This window comes from Suillus fuscotomentosus (assembly GCF_016647785.1).
Source record: "Suillus fuscotomentosus strain FC203 chromosome Unknown F5891scaffold_96, whole genome shotgun sequence".
Taxonomy (NCBI): domain Eukaryota; kingdom Fungi; phylum Basidiomycota; class Agaricomycetes; order Boletales; family Suillaceae; genus Suillus; species Suillus fuscotomentosus.
In genome coordinates, this window is record NW_024539608.1 from 124,867 (window position 1) to 147,271 (window position 22,405).

Consider the following 22,405-nt stretch of genomic DNA (forward strand, 5'->3'; position numbering starts at 1 on the left):
CTTGTGTCGTCGTCTGAGAGATTAAGGGAGGCGCCCGTTGCGCCAAATTAGGGAGTTCAACGATCCGCGCCTCATGAGAGTACACGTGTCCCACTCCAAGCCCGTAATGAAACCGCACGAGAGTGTCTCTGTCAACAAAGCTAATCCAGTTGTATTTATATCATCACACTTAAACCAAAATAGGAGGGATGCTCACCTGTTGATGTAGTACTCGCACCAATCATGTCTATCACCCGTGAGAGCAGAGATTCCAGATTCGCTAGGATTGCGCTGGCCCAGAGAGAAAGCTGGTATCACGTGGCAGGCCCGGAGAACAACTCCTGGGTCAACAAAGCCGAATGCATTAGGATTCACAATAGGCATGAAGCGAACACGACTCAAAGTGCATGTTTCCCAGGCGTGACTTTGCACGGACTCATACCATCGAACAAATAGAAAATTTAACCGGTGAGATTGGTACACGTTCCCCGCTCGAACAACGTTGACATGATGTATGCCAAGGACCCTGGCATAACAGTAGTGGGCATCATGACCATCATCATTGGAATCATCATAATGCTTGAGCAGCATGATATTACAGTGAGGCGTCCTTGGATTAATAACATCTTGGGCCCTCCGAACATCATACGTTGTATGATTAAATCTTGCGATCATGTGATGATATATTCAGCTGCGCTTGAAGAGAATTGAGTTACATTCTTGGTCGAGTCGAGCTGATGTCTCCCCAGGCTCGAGGCGGTCCAGAATATGGGTTTTCAACTGAGGCAGAAAGTCCTAGTCAACATCTCAGAAGAATAGTAATAAGGTATAAGTTGATTACCTTCATTGCGGGATCTTTCGCATGGCTGCGAAGGTAGTGACCAAATTCGTCGTAAATCTTCTCGCTTTTGCCGATGTGATGGTGTAGTTGGGGATCGTTTGCTGTTTCATCCAGTTGTTCACGAGGAGTTTGCAGCAGCTTTTGTTGCCATTGCTTGATCCGGCGTAAACACGTTTGATGACGCTCAATCTGAGTCAACTGACGAACAAAGGCCTTTCGATCAGTACGATGGTATCGGCTTTTTGGTGTTCGGTGTTCTAATTTCTCCCTAGCAGAAATCAGGTTGGAGCAAGCACGAGCGATGAGCCATTGTCAACTTACTGGTTCAGTGCTATAAGAATCTGTCGTCCCAAATTGATGGATTGAGGCCACGTAATCCCCAAGCGCATGAAATTTATAAGTTTGAAAATTGAAGGACTTTTTCCTTCACGACTGCTTTGGTACAGGTGCATCCTGGGGCTGCTTTGAACTCGCGGTTTCTTGACCATTGGCGTGGGCACCTGCCTTAGGCTTTCAAGCTGCAGCCCCCCACGCAATAACATTTGATTTGCCTTTCTCTGCCTGTTTGGATGCTTCCTTTGCCTGCCGACGAGATCGTGCATCAACTTCACGGTCGAGTTCTTGGGTTTGGTATGCAGGGCAAACTTTTGCCTTGAACTCACGAAACCGATCACCGAGATCAGTTGTTAGTTTGTCGAGGATCTCTAGAGTTAGGTTGGAATGCATACGAAACTTTGCAAGTCCGTGCCAATGTGCCATGGTAAACAGGAGATCCATGATCATTTTGTTGTGATCGCCGGGGAAAAGGCCATCGAAGACAGGGATAGAACACTTGTGCGAAATGAGTTCCCGGCAACCAATGGAAATTGTCTGACACACCTGTAGAAGATCTTCGAAATTTCGTGCAGCCATGTTCGACAATTCGGAAGTGTTTGCAGAGAACCGCCTAATGGTTGCTTGTCCAAATGGGGGGACCTGTCTATACCTGTCGTAGTTCATTGATAATTAGCCCGCGCTGAGGAATCATGAAATATTTGACAGACCTCTTATCAAGCTCATGGATTAGGTCTTTATTCAGAGTACAAAGAATCCTCAGCAAATGGACCAAAAGCATATGCCATACCCCAAGTTCGAACTCATGTAGAAGATCGACAACAAGTGCAACAAACACATTGAACCCAAGTGGACCGAGGCAGTCTGAAAACGCGTTCTAATTGAGAGTTGGTCAAAGTGAGAAAAGAAGCTGATTATCATGCTCATGGAAGTTGGTACCCATGAATGAGGCTTCAGAAGTGACTCGACAGCTGTGCTGTCTACACCATGATTCATATCGTAGATGAAGTTGCGTGCCATAGTAACTAGCTCACTCCTTGAGGCATCAGAGCGCGCAAGAGTAGTATGCTGTTTCCTGTCGTGAGTCATGCCTAGATTCTGAAGTTCTCCCATCGGTACGAGACACCGCGGGCAGGGACAACCTCCCAGTTGCCGAATAGTTGCAACAAGAACCCTGGCTTTTGTAAATTGCAATATGTTAAAGACAATGATGACGACTTACTTCTCAGGATAGTCGGCAGAATAAGTGAATATTCGCGGGTAAAACCTGCGTTTGAGACCGTCACAGCACAAAATCACAATCCCGTGTTCGTATGCCTCTAAAAACTCAGGGTCGAGTAAAACCCCCCATTGAGCCTGAAACAATTCACGATGGCAGTGAGTTGTGCATTAGCGACCAACTCCCTTGCCTTGGGTATAAGCACCCGCAAAAACTTTGAAGGCGTCCTGGAGCTACAAGATATCAATGTTGATACAGAGGGAAATTGGTTCAGAATAGCCATCATACCTTTTGAAAATAGGCCACATGATTACCCAGGTGGCAGGATGGTTTACATCGGCAGTATTTTGATTCATTTCCGAAGTACATATATACTGGCCACAGTTTCGTGTTACCAAAAGTTGTTAAGTGTGTAGCGTCTGACCAAAACATAAGGGCAATGACCACACGGGGTAGATCACATCCTATCTCTCCAGGAGACTCCTGAAGTGTGCGGTGCGCATCTATGAAGGCTGGTGAGGTGTATAACTCGCCCTGAATGTTTACTTCGTGTTCAAGATGAGGGGCACACCATTGCAGTTGGTAAGGCTCGTAATGAAAAGATCATCATCCTGAGTGTTTGCGAGTTTCTCCTGAATCACAGAAACCAGAGATTGATGGTAAAGGTTTGCTGCAATATAGGGTCAAGCGCCCGGCTGAGGTGTGGTACAAGAAAATGGGACTTCGATTGTCACTTGTGTTTTACGCCAGCCAGCATCCTCATCCTCCCATTTGTCTCTGCCTTCGACATCAATACTTGCTCCTAATTGCGAGTTGATCTTGTCCCATGGAGTATTTCACACATCGTCAGGATCGTAATCTGGACATCCGATGATGTCAATCAATTCTTTGAAGCTCTGTTGAGACTTCTGCACACCCCCGTTCCAATACCAGTGACCCAGCTCAAAAGATGACCGGTTGGGGTATGGGTGAAATGACGTGTCAGGGAGCTCAGAAGGGATATCCGCTGGACTAACAACCAGGACAGAGCTAATATCTAGGAGTGTCACGACCTCTTCAGGGTCATGGGATGGGGGAGTCGATGTGAAGAACTGATGTACTAGCCCAAAGATATTCCTCGCTGTGCAAAAAGGAGGTGCCTGCAAGGATATTTGAGCTTGGGTAGATGTGTCAGTGGAATTTGCAGGTGTGCTGGACTCCAGTTGTTGAGGAGTCTGACTGGGAACACTCGGAGGAGGCTGCGGAAGCACATCATCATACTGTCTATAGCGGACCGGCATAAGAACGCCAACATGTCAGCTCCTCCGTTGGGCTAGTGATAACCCCTCTTCATCTATTTCCATAGACGCAGTGCCGAGAATATTGTCACATGCTGAGGCGAGCACATTGTGGGACGAATCTACAAGGGATAACTCCTGAGGGGGTTGCATTGTTGACGGAGGCCTGTCAACATTGAACTTTGAATGTAACGGTTCATTGTCCTCGTTGAAAGATGGCAGCAGGCAATTGGACTGTGTACTTGAATGTCTGCCACTGTTATTGTCCACTCGAGTCCGTTTTACGGAGCTGAGGAGATCTTTTGCTCTGGATAACGCGGAGAACACGCATTTCTTGCCTCTCATGCACGAGTGCTGATGCTTTGTGTATGCACTCTCCTGTGTAAACTCGCGTGTACAAGCGCATCTGAAAGGAGTTGGACCAGATAGTGCCATATCCATGTGAGGATATGATGGAGAGGGCCCAGAGGACAAGAGTATTATTATAGTTGGTTCTATCTTAAAAGATCCGACAAAGGAACTCACCACTCCTGCCCAGGAATGCAACAGGGCAGCATTGGCACTAGTGACAGCCAACGGCATTACCGCTTGGTTCCCACAGACTAAGAAACTATGGCGCCAGTCGATGACGGCACAAAAGGCTGGACAAGCCATCATAATCATCTAAAAGTCACCGTTCTATTAAAGTAGAGGGGCAAAAAAACTTAGGCACTCAATGGATCTGCCATCTTCACCTTCCTCCATCATCACCATCCCACCTAGTTATCATGAAACTGCTCAAAGGTTGGGGAAAATGATTGCGGAGGCTATGACTTGCCGCTTTGCCCTGCTGCACTACGACAGTTCGTCAAAATCGATGGTTGAATGGTGTTGGTAAGATATTACTTAAATTCCATACGGATATTGAGCAATGACTCTGTTGCAAACGTAGGCCTGCCGATAGCGAGGGACAGAAGATTCCACCATCTGACTTAGAGGATTATTGTGCCGAATACAACTTCAAATATCCGTGCTGCCTATGCGCTGACAGCGGTAGAAAAGGAGGGTACATAGAGACAGCAGTATATTCATGGTGGAATGAAACCACAAAGAAGACTTACTGGATTGCAAGATGTGCTTCTGATACATGCGGATACCAAGGTCAGCGTGCTTCATAGGCAAAAAAATTCCACACTTATCGCCACCTTAGTGAAGATAGATGGGTTCTTCCAACTAACTCCTTCAATCGCCTTCCAGTACCCACGAAGAGGTATGAATTTGATTCGTTGAAACACCAGTTTTATTGATGAATTGAGAAGAACAGAGAATCTCGCCTCTTAAACTCCAGTGGACCAACCAAGAACAAAAAGAGTTGCTGTGAAAGCTTGACTCATCTGATGGCGATGGGATTGCTGCAAGGGACTTTCAGATACTGCTCAAACACTGCAAAAGATGTATGCGAGTAGGAGCAAGGCCAGTAATGAAACACCACATCAGAGTCTGTTCAGGTTCTTCAGGAGGGGTGCAAAAGCGACGGGAAGACTTGTCATCGCTGGATCATGATAGTTCCCGACGACGTACCATATGATTTACTGCAGAAACGAGCTTTGGTTGCTACTAGTAGACCCTAATAGGCTAAGTATAGCTTTACTCAGGCTGAATCAGAATTGTGCTGTCATCTATCACACGTGCCAGTGGTGACGTGTATCATTATGATGTTATTTATTACCAGTACAAAGCCAAGGTAAAGTACACCAAAGATTGGAGTTAGAAAAACTGTGAGGCTACGATGAAAAGCAGGACGGACAAAAAAGGTCTACGGTTAACCACCAAAAACATTAAAGCATCCACTATGGTATGTTCATACAATACACCACCCCTAGTATACCGCACCCAAGTCACGGTCGTAGCAAATTCACCTGTTTGTAATTAGCCATCCCTACCTTGTTTCCAACCTTCCAGTATCATACACTGGGTTTGCATATTATTGACATCGTTCGTCACCGATTCCGTGAGTCGAAGGTACCAATAGATATGCCAGGTGAGAAAGAAGGGTATGGATGGAGTTGTGCTAAGTCGATGTGGCCGTCGGAATTTGGGTCGAAGTCGAGCGTGACAAATTCCAGGAGCTACGAACGTTCAAGTGGGATGAAGGAAATCATAAACACATGAAACACACTGGTCATCCAAGCAGAGTTCTTCGGGAGTGGTAGATCTGAGTTGACGGTGTAGAGGTATGCTGCAGGTTTCCACATAGTTCGAGAACTTCTTATTCGAGTCAGGGAAGAGCTATGTCGCTAAGCACTAATTACTTACTCGGCGTAGTTTCCCGATAGGTGGTAAACAATTGATATATTCATGAAGGAGCCGAAACGAAGGCGGTCCGCAGGTCAGAGAGCTTGATCCCAGTGACTAAGAATTCTCTTGCTTACATGGAATGGGTGGATACCAACAATGCAGCTTTATTCCATTCAACGCTCTCAATTGGTATCTTGAATGTCTCTGAGTTGCCTAGACTTTTCCAGTCACGGTATAAGTACTAGTTCTCGCCTTGAGTGGAAGTGATAAGAGATGGCGGCCTGATGGGTCAAGAAAGATCTTGTGTATGGTCAATTCGGTCGCTTTTTGGTAAATTTTAGGAAAGAACTAAGAAAAAACGTAAAGGTATGCGAAGCCAACAGTTGAAGAACTTGAAAGTCGGACAGCAGACTCAACTTTAGCTCGGTAACAGGCCTCTTTTCCCTCTTTCTGAGTCTTTCTACCAGTTAGAGCCACAACGCCACATATCTATGGATTATGGCAGACAGGATAAATATTGAAGGGATGGTGTTATAATGGTGCCGTGTCATGCAGCCTGCCAGAATGTCCTGGCACCACGAGTCCAGCTGAGCGTCTGCGCCGAACCATTCTCTTCTTCATTCGATTTTCAGTTATCCACACTGTCGAGTCGTCGTACTTCTCACCTCCTCACTCGCTCATTTAGATTTTCAAGTCCCGCCCACCACTCCCCTTATCGTAACATCTATCAGTTTATTACTTCACACACCGTAGTCCTCTCCTTTCTTTGACCGAAGTATCGTCATATTAGCAGATTCTCTCATTGCATATATCATCAAATAAATGCTTAACAAGTCCTTGACATGTTCGAATTTCATGAGCAGGTATCCCGCCCTCCCAGCGGCTCCACCTGCTCGCGTACTACCCCGAGCTAACACTCGGCCCAGCCCAACCTATTAGAACGTGTCAGCGACCTTAGAGCTAGATGAAGCTGGAGTGACGTACTTAGCTCAGTACTCATCACTCAAATCCGTGGCCTCAGGCCCTCAGCATTACTTTCACCTTTTTTTGGCCAAAAAATGTCATGTGACTGGCTCAAAGGCTAAATGTTAGGTCTGCTGACTTTTGAACTTCTTCATCATCGAGTTCTGTCCAGACTGTCCCCATATTCCTTCTCTTTCGTCAAATCAATTTCTTTCTTCTGCTCCAGACTCCTTATCGTATGTCTGTCACATTTCATATTCATTTTACCACTGGAACAGTTCTGACTCATGGGATAGCTCAAACAAACCAGCATAACTTTGACAACTTCAACGTGAGGTGGAAGGAGGAAGAGGCCAGGTAAATTGAAATGGTGCGCACTGCGCGGATTCCATGGCGATTGAATTTGATGCATCCAGATGTATATGTTGGACGCCCTCATGTCAGATGAGTTTATGCCTTCCACGGCACAGCTGTCAAAGGCCCTAATGACTGGTCCAATCCTGTCACCATGACACGGATCAAATCGCTCGACCTGGCTCAAACAGGCTCAAACCCCTTGATTCAAACACGCTTTGTGTTTAGTCATCTCCCGACTCTGAATATTTGTACGTTCAGGTAATACTGCCGTTCTTTGGGCTCTCCAAGTTGGTCATGTTAAATTTTGTGCAAATAGGACTGACACAACTTTATTGCCTCGAAGTTCTCTCTTTCTGTTGGATTTTTTGCTATTTGCATTTTTCTTTCGCCTGATTATGTACTTTTTTTCTTTGTCAATTGTCAGATCCTTCTTACCCCCAGGTCTTTTCGTGCATGGAAGGATGCTGTCGTGGGATACAATCGTATACATCCATTCCAGTCGGACAGGCGCAGATGCCGCTACAAGTTTGATCTTTGGGGCCAAAATTGTTCTCTGGTCCTAAATATGCCTAGTTACTTACAGTTGGCGGCAAGATGCGCTGGAACATGCTTCTCACCAGATCTAGATCTCTCACAGAATCAGTCGCCGCTACAAAATTTTAGTAAGTAACACCTTGTGGATATCATCTCCTTGAATCAAGCGTCAAGTAAATAGTCATCTGATCAGTGATGTCAACTTTATGTCGGAATTGTTCGATTGCTCCACTACTCGTATAAACTTCCTTCAAATCTCAAACTTGGTGGGCATTAGATTACTGGATGCCTACATAGGTCTCGTATCAAACGACAAGGCCAGTCTATAATATTGCGTCAGTTTGGACTTTCTGAAAAATTTCCATACAGCTCGAGATTGAATTAAGAATTTTGTCATTTTTGCTCAAAGATCAGGTCTATCCTAGTGATCTTTGGGAAATCGTTGTTGAGCGCACTATAGAAGCGAAGCAAGAGGCAATACTGCGACAACACCAGCGCATCCGGGTTGGTGGGTTTAATTGAAGAAGACATGTAGTATTGAAGCATCTGCTCATGGAGGAGAGGAAGAAACGAGGTCAGATGGAGGTGTCTTTGTATAGCCAGGCCATCGACCACTTGCAGCAGCATCAGATGTGTGAGCTTCTTTAATCCTGGCACATCAATCAATGGTCTGAGTCGATTATTATTGCTGCAAAGCAGTCGTTAAGCCTGACGTCAAGCCTCTCTCAGCAACTTCGAAATGTGCTATAGGATGTGCATCCTTAACCTGCCTGCAGGCTACACGAGAGAAATGTGAAGCTTGGTTAAATAGACAACATGCATACCCTCTTCCAAACGATGAAGCTTGGATGGAAAATTGCTCCGTTTTGCACAGCTCTCCTCTTTCACTACCTAGATTCCTTGATACACGCGACAACAACTGGACACCCAACATTTCAAACATAAGTACTGTAACTAATCTACTCATTTGTTCTCAGTCTCCCTGAAGTGCATCAGCCCTTCGTTACCCTTGTTGAACACATGGGTCACCACCGACGTCCAGGAAACTTTCCATCATGCGCTTTACGCAGAACAAGCCTGTCAAATAGGACTTATGGCACTGACCCTTACTATTAAGGACAACAAGGACAACCATCTATATGAGCGCAACATCGTGTCAGAGTTTCTTATCTTACACGCGAAGATGTGTCATGCCCAAGCTGAAACAGACCTTTATGCAATGGCCATTGAACATGCTCGTGAATTCAACTTTTCTGACAACACTAGTGAGTACGAACTGGAAATTTTACTTGGCATTACTGACTGGCTTCTGTAGGTGTGACGTCGTCTCCCAGTCAATTTATCCCACCACCTCTACCTGACGAGTTGCGTTACTATGATGGGGACCCTGGCGATGAGACAGACGACTCTGACGACTTTGACTCGGAATTTCCATAATGCCATGTGTTCACGATTACTGCAATTCTCGTATTTTCATATATTATTTAATTTAAGACTTGCTATAGGTCGACGGTTGTTAAGTTGATAAGTAGCAGTTGTATGTAGGAACTATGTAAAGCAGTGTAACACTTACCAATAGTCAACATTCTTGTTAACTGCCACTCAATATGATGACAACACCGTGACGGTAGTTTGGAAAGACCGTGACCATCATCTGCGAAAAAGCGAACGCAGAGGTACATCAAACATTTACAGTTCCCCACCATTGAAGGTGGGCAAGTCCAGCATGCAGAAACAAACATATATATTTGATGCACGCCTGTGAGCTCACACTTTTATTGCTGACAATCAGAACCTATCTATGTATGTCATTCACAGAGCTGGAAATTCGTGAAGGATGCCTACTATTACCCAACCCTTTGTTCCTTTCTGGACCATTTTATCGAGGTTCTCAGGACACAAGGCATGTCATCTTTGTTCCCGCATCTCAGAGTCATTCAAGAGCCTTCAACCAGATTTCATATCACCTCCTACGACTGATGTGTCTTCTTTTTTCACTATCTTGGCTGTTTTGACGGTATACTCTATCAGTGTCCCACCAGCTGTTTTCACTACGATATGTCGTGGCGCAAGCAAGACTTGGAAGGAAGGCTCTGAGTGCTGCTCTGACACACACACGTACAAATCTGTGAGTTTGCTTTGCATCCAAGTTTCAGCATCAGACTTATCCTTTGCGGTTGTAATAAGACTGCAGTAGGAAAATTTGTGTCGTGTTGACAATGACTGCCTAATGGATATCCAGGAACTGGCACATCATGACTTGTAAGAGTGAATCATGTTTTGGCGGACGAGTCGCTGGACAAGCTACACGTGCTTGTGATGGGATAGTCTCCTCTTCGCGTTGCTGCCAGGCAGTTGCAACTTGGCTGGGCGCCTGACGTCTGGCGTCTGGCACATGATATATCCCAGTTTCATACTTATGGACTCAGATCCTTCCAGAAATACATTCATCTCTACAGCAGTGCAGCCTGTCATTTCTTCGGGGCTGTATTACACTCCACTGCCAGTGTGCTCTACTGGGTCTGAACACTAGATCCAACTCAAATATACCAAGGAACGATACATAAATTCATATGTCTCCTGTTCATACCAAACTGTCTCTCCAGTGGATCACCCACAAGTCTGTACCTGTCTCAGCAACATACATCTTCGTCAATAACCCGGACCTCACTGTGGTCCAAAACGTGCCATCCATTTTCAAACGCGCATGTTGCGCAAAGCAATTTCTATGCACAGGACAATAACTGTCTTTTCGGGCTTCGGTCTCGCCAGTGCAGAACTTGACGTTAACTTTCGCAGGCAGTCTGCATATCTCCATCGCATGTGCATTTGTGAGCGCCGCGAGATCCAGATCACTGACTATAGTACCTCGTGGAGCAGCTTTGGGAAGCTGGATAATGACCACTTCATAAAATTTTCAATGATAAGAGAAGTTCAGAGAGGGATGCGTGGGTGAACATATCATGCAAAATAAACATAATCATGTGTGTGCACCTTTCGTTTCATGAACATGCCTCAAGCTGATGCTGGACTATCAAACGCTGCCTCACAACTATCATATTCCTCTCGCTGACATTGCTCACGGGTTAATTGATCTGTCCCTCTCTGCCTCGCTTACCCCACCAAGTCTCACATGCTAGATTGCCCAAAACATTTTGACGTCCTGCCAGTGTACGTATCCCATCTACCACCCATTTACACAACACTCAAGGCTGACCTATGCGCACAAAATTTGGAATTTCGTGGTCCCTGTCATGGTGTTCAATAAGTTACCACAACCATATATATATGGTCAAACTTGAAGTGTTGCTGCGCATCATGGTGAGAAGCGTTGGGCAATGTCACCCAGGCAGATGAATGAAGACCCCACGCTGTTGTATTACCCAACTCTGATTCCGCGGAATCAGATTACCTAATATAAGCTTGCAAACTCAGAAACACTAGTAGCTCGAACTTCAATCACGCTCATCTCTCTCCATTAGAAACACTCTTCATAATGGCTCATACCAAACAAACCTCGGGCAAGAGTACGGGAGGGCCTGCAAAGCGTGGCGAACTACCTCTGGGCTCCTTCAAGTGTGTCACTGGTCGTGGTCAAAAGATCATCAAAAGTGTAAACGCTAAGGCATTACCCACTGGGTTGGATACAATACAGAGCGCAATAGAAGGCACGCTAAAGCCCCAAATTTGGAACCTTGTAAGCGCTCCCAACTCTCTTTTGTGTACTTCACTGATTTTCAAAAGTGGTGTCTGCTGTGTCGTGATGGTGCTCCAATAATGTACGAGTGCTCGTATTGCCCACGCTCACTATGCGAGCGCTGTCTTGTCATCCCGGAAGAGTCGCAGAAGGACATTAAGAGTGACAACATTTTCTTCAGATGCCCAGGGTGTCACGAAGTTCGTGACAAACGTGCTGGGAAGGACATCAATACACTGTATTTTGTAAGTCATTCTCATCGGTTTCCAGTCTCACACCACCGATCTCATTTTTTCAACTAGGGTTTCGAGGATGTCAAAGGGAAGCCCGTGTTGGCGAGACCTGCCGTTATACATGGTCGCATTGAGCTCAGCAGTCGATCAGAGATATGCACTATTCCAGTCCTTATTCTCAACTTTGTTCTTGACAGCATTGATTGTCTGGGGTCCCCTGCGTGCATCATGCGAGATGCGTTGCATTCATACGTCCCCGCAGATTACCGTGAAATCATTTTCGATGTCGGAACAGCCCACAAAGCCAAGCAACATGCTATGTCGATGGCCAAGCTTGTGACTGAACTAGAACCGCACCAAGTTGGTCATATAGAAGTATTCATTCACTCTCACTTGGAAACCGTCCGCAGTGATATCTGGGGGGGCTTCAAGAGCACGAGGACTAAAGGCGAGGGAGGGGATCCTGTTGCCTACACAATTTCCGACGTAAGTTAGCCGTCGGTTTCAATTGTCGCCTACATTCACTCTTCGCAGTTTTTCATGCTAGTTCTCGCCGGCGGCATGGCAGACTATATCAAGGGAGCCACGCTCTGGATGTTGGTTTGCGGACATATGGTGCGTGAAACTGATGCATTCAATGATTTCAAAGATTGTATCAAACAGTACGTACTTCGCTCACTGCAACTTTTCTGGCGCTGATATAATTCAAGTTATCAAATTTAGCATGCATTTGTATTCAATGCGGAGTGATTTCATGCATCTCTTGTCGGATCATTCACCATGGCATATGTGGAACGTGTCCTCACTCAAGGCTTCGAGGTTCAGGACACCATGGAAGAGCTCCTCACAGTATCCCGTGCACTCGGAATGCACACCTCCATCATTCACGTACACCTCACAAACACTGTTCGTCGCCGTGTTCCTTACGTCGTCGAATTTAACAAGGGAGTGATGCACGTCGACGATAAGGCCTCCATGATCCTATCAACATACACGTTCTTTCATCAGAACCAGCGTCCTTGGGGAAACTTACTACCTTATCAATGTTCACGTTGCTACTGCGCTCGTCCTTGGAATTCTGTCACCCACTCTTTGACCGACGAAGCCCAGTTCGCTTGCAAGAACTGCGGTTGCAGCATCACCTACATGAGGCCCAAACTATCAAAAATTATCTTGTTCACCAATGGTTACCAGGGGACTAGCAGTGTGAGTGGTAAGCTGTCGAAGAAAGGCAGTGGGGCTGGCTCTGGGTGGTTGGTGCTTGTGGCAATCGAGCCTGCCCACCAACCATCGCTCGATCATGTTGCTGCAGACCATTGATCGACCTTTGGCTTACTGTTTGTCTGCTATTTGCATATCTCGCTATCAGTCTACTGTTCGAGCTCAAATTGCCTTTCCTGAGTAGTGCTCTGATAGCATAGATACGAGTATAACTGATAATTTCACACCCATTCGCACACAACGGTTATTTACCACAGCAGTGTCCTTGATTCACGACCTTCGCCCTAGCTCGACACCCTTTTCAAGGTGAGGTCGTAGATGTGACAATTATGTAAGCCTCACATCAACCTTTATCTAAACACTAGCATCCCCCACAATTCAAGATCTGCACAATTCACCTGCGAATCAATATCCTCACGTCAAAGTTCTTTGCGCCACAGTACACCTACTCAACTTCATCATCATCACCGTCATCACCTGAAGTAGGGCAGTCAGTTTGTTACAAGGAGTGCGCATCAGACATACCCTGAATCGGAGAAGGAGCATCCCATGTGATCTGGTGAGGAGAGCAAGTATCGATTTCATGAGGTGCATATTCTTCTAGCACCTTTGCCCGATAATATTCCTCTAATCAACGAAGTCTATACTTCTGATATAGCTCGGTCAGCCTTGAGCAGCCCAATTCCGCAAGTTGTAGTCACTCTTTGAGCTTAGCTACAGACTCTGCATCACCTGTTACATGTGCCACCTCGCCTCTTCTGTGGATTTTCACTGGGACAAGGCCAACCTTGTTGTTCTCCGCTGCTGAGAGGCGATTGTCATCATCCTCCACCTCCCTACCCTCACCCCTAGGATTAGTGTTTCCCACCAACTCAATCCTAATGAAAGGTATTCGAGTTAGCAAATCACATACGTGGTGAGTCGTCGGATAGTTACCGCAAGTTCAAGTTAACACTAGCTTGTCCTTGCAGTCTGAAGGTCGGACACAAGGATTGTGACATATCGGCTGTCAGTATTCTCTGATGGCGAGCTATGGCAAGGATATGAACGGTAAGTAAGTTTCATCTTTCATCTTTCATGATAATGTGATTTCTTCTAGCCTCCAGTTCGCAAGACTTTGCACGCGACTATGCCGGGCCGGATGTCCCGACCGCCACTAGCTGTTGGCACTCTGTGCCAGTCACTCGCCGGCACTATACGCCAATCACCATGCCGCTGACACTTTCATAAGGTTCGCCATTTACATCATGTATCGTAATACTATCGATAAAAGTTCTATTCCAGCATGCGCAAAGCCCAGGTTACTTCTTCCTCCTCTCTATTATACATGACCACCGAGGACACCACTTCAAACGTTCCGAGTAAACACAGATCATCAGCCCTCCAAATGGGGCCCCGAAAAAAAGCGCAAGTTGTCTCTGATGTTGCCCATAGGCTATATAGACTCATCCTATCGCTGACAGCTCAACATCCGACCCGCTTATCTCCCATGGACGACACTTTGGTCGAACAGTATTCGCACTATGCAATTACCCATCTCTGCTCACTAACGGTATCTTGAGACTGGAGCAGATGGAAGAGACTCCACTGGAGGACTTCTCCGCTGAGTAAATCAAATATAACTATCTGTTTTCTCACTGACTGGCATATTTGCAGCGAGCGGCAAGAACATCGTGTCTTTGAGCAGCTTTTAGACTCTTATCCCGGCCTCCTAGAGCGATTGAAAAATGGGTCCAAGGAAGAAATTCTTCATGTTGGAGAATTAGTACTTCGTTCTGTACATGGCCAGAATTTCTATACTTATGCTTATGGTTTACAGATTGGCAAGGGAGCTGCGGGCGCAAGAGGTGACGATACGAAGACACTGAAGTTGGCAGTACTTGATTGGATTTCCCCAAAAGGAGACACCATACAGCCTCATTTACACAGAAATTTAAAGATTGACCGTGGATTTAACCACGAGCTTACAGGATCCTTACTCTGTCCTGCTGGAATGGACTGGAACGACCCAGAGTATGTATTAGTTTGCTGGTATCTGCCATCCTGAGTAACTCATTTGCACTTATTTCTAACAGGACCAAGGAAAACCTCTGGAGCGGCGAGACATTGGTCTGTGGAGACCAATGGCCCATTTTCTTGTATGCCCAGTATACTTACGACTCGGATGATCCATGGTGTGGTCTCCTTAGGAGTCGATTGCTTGTATGCGTGAGTGACGTGCATCTTTTCACGAAATCCCTTCACTGTATTGTATTCTACCAGGCTTACAAGCACGTATTTACGTCTCCAAGTTCGGTTGAAAAGGAGCCTAAAGCTACACGATCCGGAAATGCTCGCCTGCATGGCATGAACTGTGTGACTATTGCTTCCATATCTTACATTGCAACCCAGGTGTGCGAAGCGCCATACTTTTGTGCGCAGATAATTTTGACGTTGACCAAAGGTCCGATTTGCTTTAAGTTCCTCCTCGGTCTTCTCAAGGACCGACACGACCACAGATTCAGAAATGTTTTACCATAGCCTCCTGGACCTCCTGGAGGACCCCAAAGAATGCAAGGAAGTTGATGAACTGCAGACCTGGTGGAATCAGTATTGTTATTTCTCTTTGCTATGTCCCTACGTCTCATACTGATTGAAATGTATACAGGCAAGTCTTTCCCACTTCGTCTGCTGCCAAGCGACCGGTCAGCACTAATAGCACCTTGTCGAAGATACAACAAAAACGCCTTGCAGCGAAACGAGCCTCAAATCTGGAAGCAGTCTCTTCGTAGTCTTTGTTCAAGCATGCCCCCATGTAGTATATTAATTACAACCTAATGACATACCATTTTTGTGCATTTCAAGCTACCTACTATCTGAGAGTCTCTAGACCCTGACTATGTTACTTTTGAAGGCAGCTCAAAACAACAGCGCAATAATTCCGCTGTGAAATTATAGCTAGTTACAATATTGTAGCAATTGGGGGTGCCCATCTAGCTATGGCATTTAGGGAGAGTTTTTCGAGAACAGATTGGCTTGTAAGCCTTGTTTATGATGGCAACCCTTCAGCGGCCAGATGATGAAGGGCACCACAATGTCATCATTCCGCACTTTTGTACTGAAGGCTGCACCAATCAAACCGGTCATAATTAGCAAGAACTGGCAAACACAGGCTCACATTACAACCACATACATAGTGTCTGCGCCAATGGAGTTTTTGTCAGAAGTACAAAGGCAAGCTGGGCTTGCACAACATGGCCACACTAACACGGATGGATATTGAGTTGTAGCGCCCTGACACCCTTGGGCCACAGGCAGTGTTCATCTGAAACAGTCCAGCCATATAAATACTTTTCTGGTGCTAGCATGTGTTTAGATGTTGCATATGACAGAAAGACGCACTAACCTTACACACAGTGGCCATAGATTATCGTAGTTCACAAATATGCCAACACATCACCGCTTGTCAGGCACCTTGTGCAGTTAGCTAGATCTGGCCAATGCAAGATCGCATTACAATGACATACCTGACATCCGCGCCAATGTGATTCTTGTAGGAAGTGCAAAGGGAAGCTGGACTTGCATGACATGAGCATGCTGATACAGATGGGTATTGGGTTGTGGTGCCCTGGCACCCTTGTGCTGTAGGCAGTTGTCGTCCCGAACAGTCCGGCCATATAAACCATTTTCTAGTGCTAGCACATGTTTAGATATTGTGTACAGCAGAATGACTCACTAAATTTACATACATTGGCCATAAGTTATCATAGTTCGGAAAAATGCCAATGCACTGCCACTTGTCGGGCACCTTGTGTAGTTAGCTAGATCTGGCCAATGAAAGCTTACATTACAATCACATACCTAATGTCTGCATCAATGTAATTTTTGTCAGAAGTGCAAGGGGAAGCTAGGCTTGCATAACATGGGCGCACCGACACAAATAGGTATTGAATTATGATGCCCCGGCACCCTTGGGCCATAGGCAGTTTTCGTCCAAAACAGTCCGGCCATATAAACATTTATCTAATACTAGTGTTTGATTAGATATGGTGGAAGAAATAAAATTAGTCGAAGGTTACATGCTAAGACCAGAATTACTGTGCATTGTCACTAGTACTCAACAAGGTGACAGTGGACATTTTGGGCAACATAACCTTCCTGGTTGGTGTTACAATATCTGGCATTTTGGCAATGAGACTGCAACTTAACTATCATACTTGTACACATGGCGATGTCCATCCATCTTAGTCCGGGTATTTAAAGCTTTCTCATGCAGAGTACAATTATGATAAACTTTATACAAATTTTATATCAGATAGAGCTTTCCAATACTTTGTCATTTTCAGGTCATTTGCCTGATGATAACCTACTTGAAATTAATCGGGCAACCCGAGCGGCACATCGCGACAGTGAGTCATGTTTCTGCTTTCGCTTTGTATCATGGTTGATGGTGTAATACCTAGTTCAGAGCCAATCAGTACTGAGCACAGTATAGTATGGTTGTTTTGGAAAAATTTCGCACTGCTCGAGCAATATTATGTAACGTTTGTGAATGCTATGATCTGAATGGTCGACCGCGTGCCCAGTCTTGTATCCCACATCAGATGAAGGATTGAGTTCGGTGACCTATGCATCGTCGAAGTCAACATGGGCTATGAAAACATAGATACTATTGCACCTTTTGCGCATCGAGAAGCGCATCCTCCCAAAGCTTTTTACCTAATTTGGCCATACTACTACGATTTGCAAAGACTCAGCATCGATTGGAGAAGTGAGGTCGATCGCAGTCGAGTATAAGTCAATAGCACTGTCAAAATCGTTTACAGCGAGAGCAGTATCTCCGCTGGTAAGAAAGATGGCGCTGCATTCTTGCTTGAAAGCTGAGTGATTATCTCTCACACACTTAAATTTGGCTAACACTCATCAGATCTTAATGAATTCATTATATGCCGGAGATTTAAAACGTCTACATTACATCACGTACTTCAAGGTTTCAGCACGTCAGAATGCGACTGGTTGATGCCTCCCAGTGAGGGTGCCCGGAAGCAGCATAGAGCATCCGTGACGTTTTCTCTCAAACGTCGTGAACTTCTTGAAGAATTTCTCTTCTGGTACTTCGACTCCTTCCTGCTTCCGCTTCTTAGAGTTCGTATTTTCTTCGACTTAGATGGAGACATCTTATTGACACAAACATTTCCAGACGACGTTCTACGTCACGGAGTCATCCGCTTTGCGAAAGCATGTTCTTTACTTTCGGCAAGATGACTGGGAAATCCTCTGTGCACCTTTGATAGACCGACTAAGTGAAAAGACGTTCCAAGAGGTCGAGACTGATGCATCGATGACCCAGTCGATCCGTGATATGCGTGACAACGCTTATCTGCGCACATAACACTCGGCAACTCCTATCGAACAAGCTTGCCAGATTTCGCAGTCCAACGTTTATCGTTTTGGTACACGGCGCCGGTCTTCTGTGATGTTGAATGGACTATCAATGAAGATGAAAAAAGCTGGACTGTAATAAGGACAGGCTTGAAGCAAAAGACAGCCCTTTTGCAGGTCCGTCATGCTAATATTCCGAAGCGTTTGCATTGACAAATTCACACTGCGCTGTAGATGCTACTAGGTCACCTACATATAACTCCTCCTTACCCGGTGGACTGTTTCCTTTCCTCTCAGACTCTCCTTGCGACCCACACCTTGTGGCTCTTGTATCGTTCGCGCATCGGCCCTCGAACTCAATCCTTCATCTGATGTGGGATACAAGACTGGGCACGCGGTCGACCAATCAGATCATAGCATTCACAAATGTTACATAATATTGCTCGAGCAGTGCGAAATTTTTCCAAAAACAACCATACTATACTGTGCTTAGTACTGATCGGCTCTGAACTAGGTATTACACCATCGACCACGATAACAAAGCGAAAGCAGAAACATGACTCACTGTCGCGATGTGCCGCTCGGGTTGCCTGATTAATTTCAAGCAGGCTATGAGCAGACCTGATTTCCTCCCTAAGAGGCACACGTGAGTCATACAGTTGAATCCTTGTTACACAGCGACCGGCTTACTCTAGTCCAGTTACAAGATAAACCACTGCAGCAATCGAGTACTTCGCAAAATTGTCCCCTGTAGGCACATGGTTTATTTTTGGCACTGACAGACATAGATGCTGTCAAAGCAACAACAACCGCGAGGAGGGAGAAACGCATTTTCTGTGCGAGGTTATATGGAATCTTCTGAAGGGGATCTCGAATGATATCTTGGAGGATGAGGGAACACTGTAGGACGACGACCAGCTTTTATATCCTGCATATGCTCATGGGCACCATTCTCATCGATTTGGCAGAACTGTTGTCGCACGGAACAAATTTTGGCAGAACCTACGGGCGCGTATTCAATTAACAGCGTCCATTAATTCATAGCCTGCCTGCAGGCATCGAGTGTCCACAGAACCCTTATTCGACTCGCCGGTCTAGGCTCGTCCTAATACCTCGTCCTTCGCTTCATCATTTGAACCTGCGCTGGCCATCAGGAAAACCCTCCCATATAGACTTAGATAGATTAGACGTTCTTAGACAAATTTTCACAAGCTGTGAAATTTTATAGTAGCTAGCTCTAAGACCAATAGTATAGTGCAAGCTAATGATAATCATTGGCAACTAGCACAATGTTGCAAAACTGTATTGATCTAAGTATGTATTTACATAAAATGATGAACACTCGTCAAGAACATTAGCAAGCACAATGCCGGAAATATTGATGCTGAATAACTGTGTCAGCATTGTTGGCAGCGTAATGTGGGATGAGAAAGCGGACTTTGGCGGAGGACAGCGGTAGCCATATGAAGGCAGAACATTTAATAATTTGAAGTTGTTTGTGTAATGAAAATCGAACGATCAATATGACTAATATTTTATAAAGCTCCCACGGTTGATTTCAACAGAAAACCAACAAAGTGCAAACAAAGTGTGCTCTTACTACAACTACTCACACCATCCATCCCGAACTTCAACCTTTGATGGTGCCAATTGGTGAGTAGTATTATTTCATCTATATACGTCATATGGACTTTGCTGAGCGGATGTATTGTTTCTCTTCTCTTTGGTAGCATAAATGTCTGCGTCCAAAGTCCATGCATGCTAGTCATGGAGAAGGACGACGCGGGTGGTGCATCCACTTTGGCTTCTGTATTGTCCACGCTGTCCTCGGCTGCAGCGCCACCACATTCTTCTTCTTCTGTGACACCGGTCCGAGTCGTGGAGGTGGTGAGTCCTGGTGGCAACTCCTTTGTGGAGGAAGGGCGATGAAGGCAAGACTGTTTGCAATGCGTAAGTTCTCATTTGTTGTTCCTTCTATATTCATATGAATCTCTTATATACATACAGATGCAGCCTCTACTATAAGCTTCACGGCTCTGCTCGTCCCATTAGTATGAAATCTGATATTATTCGGAAGCGCTCTCGACACGACGCTCGTGCGCAGCGCTCCTCCCTCACCGAGCCCCCAAAGTGCATCTAACACACCTGGCACTCCTTCTGTTATGGAGAAGACAGTTTCAGAATGGGTTCTGGTGTGACAAGCGCAGGCACTTCTTCGTCTTCACGGCGCAGCAGCATGGACTCATCTGTCCACACAGTAGACGCGGGCACTGTTTGCACAGGTATGCACTGATTTTTTTAAAATTTTAATTACATTCTTTATATTCAAATGGTCCTGACTGTCAATCTTATTTCATGACAGACACTCTTGTTTGGATCTGTCTTAATCTCCCCTTCCACGTGCGGATACCATGTGACAATTCCTAAACTCGCTGTGCTGAGTCACTGACAAATATCAAGGCGACCAAAACCATTGAGTTCTGACGTGTTAGTTGTGGCGGCTTTCTGTGCAGAGTCGAAGGGCCAGTTTGGATAGTCATTGATTCCCCGATATCTCTCACTCGCTCCTTATATCTGACCGCTTGCTATGTTTTTCTTGTGGTTTTTTTTGCTCGTATGAGTCGTACATTACCACATTAGCCTGATACACGATTTTAATGATATCATCAATTTCTTCCGTGTACTTCAAGTGTGAAAATCTTCCTATTTGTGTTTCCTAAGGTGTGCAAAGGCCTTCCTAGTTGTCTACTAGGACATCTAATTGTTCTAAATAGCAGCAAGGTATAGCTAATTAAAAATCAGCAATATAGTCTGGCCATTTTGTCTAGCCCATCTAATATGTCTAATTTGTGTTAGCTGCACGAAAAAAGATCTAATCCGAACAGCCTTACCTAAGTTTACATGGGAGGGTTTTCCTGATGGCCTGACCCTGCAGGCATCAAGTGTCCACAGAACCCTTACTCGACTCGCTGGTCTCTCATTTTAATACCTCATCCTTCACTTCGTCATTTGAACCTGCACTGACTCTGCCAATACAACGACAAAGTCAAGAATTTAGCATTATTCTCGCCGATACCTCTGATATATACTCGGTGGATATCTCACATCATTTTTCGCTTACTGATTTTTTGTTTTTAAATCCAATTTTTGTCCTTTGGGGTCGTAGACCCTATGTCGGACATAGCCCTATACACGTAGACTGGTGACCAGCCCGTCTATGAGGCAAGCCGTCGATAGATGGACTAGTAAATCTGGGTTTGAATTTGGATGTTGAGCGGATTCTCACAGTAACGTGACGTATAAGCCTTTTTGGGCATAACAAAACCACGTGAGCTTTTTGCTAAGCCCTTGCAAAGAGTCGTTAAGTCCTTGTCTGTGGTCGACTTCAACAACAGAACATTAGCTGCTGGGCGGCATCATTCGACGAACGTTTCATCGCCCATGTAACTCAGCTTCGAGCTGGAATTGACATGGTACTATGTCCATTGACGTCAGAATGTAGACAATGAGGCATGCTCATAGTGCATCCGTTTTGTCGTTATTATTGAGGGTCTGAATATAATCGATGGGGAGTCATTCTTTGATTAAATCACGCGCAAAATGATCCAGCACATCAAGAGAAGCATTGTGAATGGCTTGGATGATGGAAGATTGGTCCATTGAATTTGCAGGTACTATAGTTCGCGTCGTGTTAATAACAAGATAATTATATCATTTGGTTTACATTCATCGAAAAGCACTCGTTTTCTCATTGGCCAGACATCATGTTACTGTGAGAATCCGCTCGACATCCAAATTCAAACCCAGATTTACCAGTCCATCTATCGATGGCTTGCCTCATAGATGGACTGGTCACGAGTCTACTATACACGGGGGGCTTACTCCCGTTTTAACTATTGTACTACGCTTACTGGTTGTTCCGTTATATGTAGCACCTGGAATTCGCCTGGGCCATTCATAGGCCAGACCTGCAACTGCTGCGCGGAGATAATGAGGTATCTTTCGGAAATTGATACTCACTCTCATTCTCAGGTCGAAGATCCTTGACGGTATCAAGTTATTCCATGGCAAACCCCGATGACCCTATACTTCCTCGGAGACAAGGAACAGCAT

At 45.4% G+C, this 22,405-nt stretch overlaps 5 protein-coding genes across 5 annotated transcripts; all 5 read left to right on the forward strand.

Annotated features, from left to right (window-relative positions):
• Positions 1 to 4,364: 4,364 nt before the first annotated feature.
• Positions 4,365 to 5,191, forward strand: F5891DRAFT_985778 (uncharacterized protein; the record flags this gene model as incomplete). Its single annotated transcript, XM_041377651.1, has 4 exons — positions 4,365 to 4,522; positions 4,581 to 4,789; positions 4,839 to 4,898; positions 5,058 to 5,191. 4 exons carry the CDS (start codon positions 4,365 to 4,367, stop codon positions 5,189 to 5,191), a joined length of 561 nt encoding a protein of 186 aa, XP_041219125.1.
• Positions 5,192 to 7,397: 2,206 nt separating this feature from the next.
• On the forward strand, positions 7,398 to 9,217 carry F5891DRAFT_985779 (uncharacterized protein; the record flags this gene model as incomplete). The annotated part of the gene is made up of 7 exons (XM_041377652.1): positions 7,398 to 7,494; positions 7,830 to 7,908; positions 7,962 to 8,046; positions 8,150 to 8,288; positions 8,316 to 8,414; positions 8,758 to 9,045; positions 9,096 to 9,217. 7 exons carry the CDS (start codon positions 7,398 to 7,400, stop codon positions 9,215 to 9,217), a joined length of 909 nt encoding a protein of 302 aa, XP_041219126.1.
• A 2,059-nt stretch (positions 9,218 to 11,276) lies between these two features.
• F5891DRAFT_1196269 (uncharacterized protein) lies at positions 11,277 to 12,433 on the forward strand (the record flags this gene model as incomplete). Its single annotated transcript, XM_041368271.1, has 5 exons — positions 11,277 to 11,477; positions 11,525 to 11,722; positions 11,780 to 12,196; positions 12,245 to 12,372; positions 12,421 to 12,433. The coding sequence occupies 5 exons, from the start codon at positions 11,277 to 11,279 to the stop codon at positions 12,431 to 12,433; spliced, it is 957 nt and encodes a 318-aa protein (XP_041219127.1).
• Positions 12,434 to 12,490: 57 nt separating this feature from the next.
• Positions 12,491 to 15,702, forward strand: F5891DRAFT_1196270 (uncharacterized protein; the record flags this gene model as incomplete). The annotated part of the gene is made up of 8 exons (XM_041368272.1): positions 12,491 to 12,616; positions 14,375 to 14,538; positions 14,588 to 14,696; positions 14,751 to 14,944; positions 15,007 to 15,139; positions 15,194 to 15,322; positions 15,375 to 15,520; positions 15,579 to 15,702. 8 exons carry the CDS (start codon positions 12,491 to 12,493, stop codon positions 15,700 to 15,702), a joined length of 1,125 nt encoding a protein of 374 aa, XP_041219128.1.
• Positions 15,703 to 20,195: 4,493 nt separating this feature from the next.
• Positions 20,196 to 20,432, forward strand: F5891DRAFT_962795 (uncharacterized protein; the record flags this gene model as incomplete). The annotated part of the gene is made up of 2 exons (XM_041375945.1): positions 20,196 to 20,242; positions 20,300 to 20,432. Coding segments are annotated over 2 exons (180 nt in total), but the record flags the coding sequence as incomplete, so codon positions are not given.
• Positions 20,433 to 22,405: the final 1,973 nt, after the last annotated feature.